Raw genomic sequence first — 2,546 nt, forward strand, 5'->3', positions numbered from 1 at the left:
GGGTCGAGCTGGGCCTAAACCCCTGTGTCCAAGGCCAGGCTGGACGGGGCTCACGGGAGGTGTCCCTGCCCAGGCCCTGGATGAGCTGAAGGTGCTTCCACCCCAACTGGGTCGGGGTGGGTCGGGCTGGGCTGCCTCCCGAGGGCAGCATTCCCGAGATTCCCGAGATTCCCGCTCACCATGTAGTAGCCAGGCAGCAGCTTCTGCAGGAACTCGGCCTCCTTGTGCTGCACGGTCTTGATGATGAACTCGTCGTCGCCGGACACGTAGAAGAGGGAGCCGCTGGCGCCCGAGTTGGAGAGCTCGATGAGGGGCTCGCTGCACAGGGAGTACTGCGGGAAAGGGGGGAAAAAGGGGGTCAGGGAACACGGAATTCCGGCAGGGAACGGGCGGGGGACTCGCCCGGCGCCGGGCCCGGGCAAGAAATCTCTGGGTTCAAGTGTTGGGGTAAAAATTAAATGAGTGTGTGTGCAAAGGTTTCTGAATATTTGTGTGATAGTCAAAAGAATTACATATTTTATATTATATATTATAGATTTTATATTATAAATTATATATTATATATTATATATTATATATTATATATTATATATTATATTATAAATTGCAAATTATATATTATATACTATACATTACATATTATATACTATATATTATATATTACATATTATATACTACATACTATATATTATATAGTATATAATATTAAAGTATATACACATAATATTATAGTATATACATACTATATATTATATAACACATATTCTATATTACATATTATATATTATATAGTGTATATTATATAGTATATATTATATAGTATATATTACATAGTATATATTATATAGTATATATTGCATAGTATATATTACATATTATATATTAAATAATACATATTATGTATTACATATTACACATTACATATTATATATTATATACTATATATTACATATTGTATATTATATAATGCATTATTATATATTACATATTATGTGTTACATATCAGATATTATATGCCAGATATTATATATTATATACTATATATTACCTATTGCATATCATATATTACATATTACATATTATAGACACCATTCAAAAGAATGCTGTGAAGAACACCCATTCTAAACTCTGGGAATTGGGAAAATTGCCCAAAAAATCCCCAAAAAATTCCCAAAAAATCCCGAAATTCAAAAAAATATATTACATATTATATATAACACATTGTATATTATATATTACATATTATATACACCATTCAAATGAATGCTGTGAAGAACACCCAGTCTAAACTCTTTGAGGAACTGGGAAAATTCCCCCAAAAATTCCCTAAAAAATCCTGAAATTCAAAAAAAATATATTACATATCATATATTACACACTGTATATTATATATTACATATTACATATTATATATTACATACACCATCCAAAAGAACGGTGTGAAGAACACCCATTCTAAACTCTGGGAATTGGGAAAATTGCCAAAAAAATCCCCCAAAAAATCCCCAAAAAATCCCCAAAAAATCCCNGAAAGGCTGGAGGGAGGAAGGAGTTTGTTGTTCGTTCACTCAAATTGAGGCTTCGGAGCAAAAGATCTCGGGCTCAAGCTTTGAAATTTGGCCCTTAGGCCGAGCTGAACATGTCAGGATAAAGCTGGGTCTAAACTCTCAGGGCTGCAGAGACACTGGACAGAATTAGGGAGGAAAACAAGGTGTGTTTGGGATACAACCCCAGCACAAACATCTGTGGGGTTAGGAGGAGTTTATCAGAATTTAGGCTGAGCTCAGTGCATCAGGGTCGAGCTGGGTCTGAACTCCCGTGGCTGCAGAGACACTGGACAGAATTAGGGAGGAAAACAACGTGTTTTACACAGCACAAATATCTGGGGGTTTAGGAGGAGTTTAAAGAGCTGAACTCTGTGCAGCCAGACTGAGCTCAACCTTTGAAATCTGGCCCTCAGGCCGAGCTGGATGTACCAGGGTTGAGCTGGGCCTAAACTCTCAGGGCTGCAGAGACACTGGACAGAATTAGAGAGGAAAATGTGTTTGTGGGATACAATCACAAATATTTGTGGGTTTAGGAGGAGTTTATCAGGATTTAGGCTGAGCTCAGTGCATCAGGGTCGAGCTGGGTCTGAACTCCCGTGGCTGCAGAGACACTGGACAGAATTAGGGAGGAAAACGTGTTTGTGGGATACAATCACAAACATCTGTGGGTTTAGGAGGAGTTTATCAGGATTTAGGCTGAGCTCAGTGCATCAGGGTTGAGTTGGGTCTAAACTCTCAGGGCTGCAGAGACACTGGACAGAATTAGGGAGGAAAATGTGTTTGTGGGATACAATCACAGCACAAATATCTGGGGGTTTAGGAGGAGTTTAAAGAGTTGAACTCTGCGTGGCCAGACTGAGCTCAACCTTTGAAATCTGGCCCTCGGGCCGAGCTGGATGTACCAGGGTCGAGCTGGGCCTAAACCCCTGTGTCCAAGGCCAGGCTGGACGGGGCTCACGGGAGGTGTCCCTGCCCAGGCCCTGGATGAGCTGAAGGTGC

At 40.3% G+C, this 2,546-nt stretch overlaps 1 protein-coding gene across 1 annotated transcript in view; it reads right to left on the reverse strand.

The window, feature by feature from the left end:
• PIP5K1A (phosphatidylinositol-4-phosphate 5-kinase type 1 alpha) overlaps positions 1–2,546 on the reverse strand; it is a gene marked incomplete at its 3' end in the record, with an annotated part of 15,606 nt that overhangs the window by 8,522 nt on the left and 4,538 nt on the right. The window contains exon 2 of the mRNA XM_017839854.1: positions 180–332. Within this exon, the coding sequence (XP_017695343.1) occupies positions 180–332 (153 nt within the window). The remainder of the gene's footprint in view (positions 1–179; positions 333–2,546) is intronic.

The sequence above is a fragment of the Lepidothrix coronata genome, unplaced genomic scaffold, assembly GCF_001604755.1.
Source record: "Lepidothrix coronata isolate B3197 unplaced genomic scaffold, Lepidothrix_coronata-1.0 Scaffold515, whole genome shotgun sequence".
Lineage (NCBI taxonomy): Eukaryota > Metazoa > Chordata > Aves > Passeriformes > Pipridae > Lepidothrix > Lepidothrix coronata.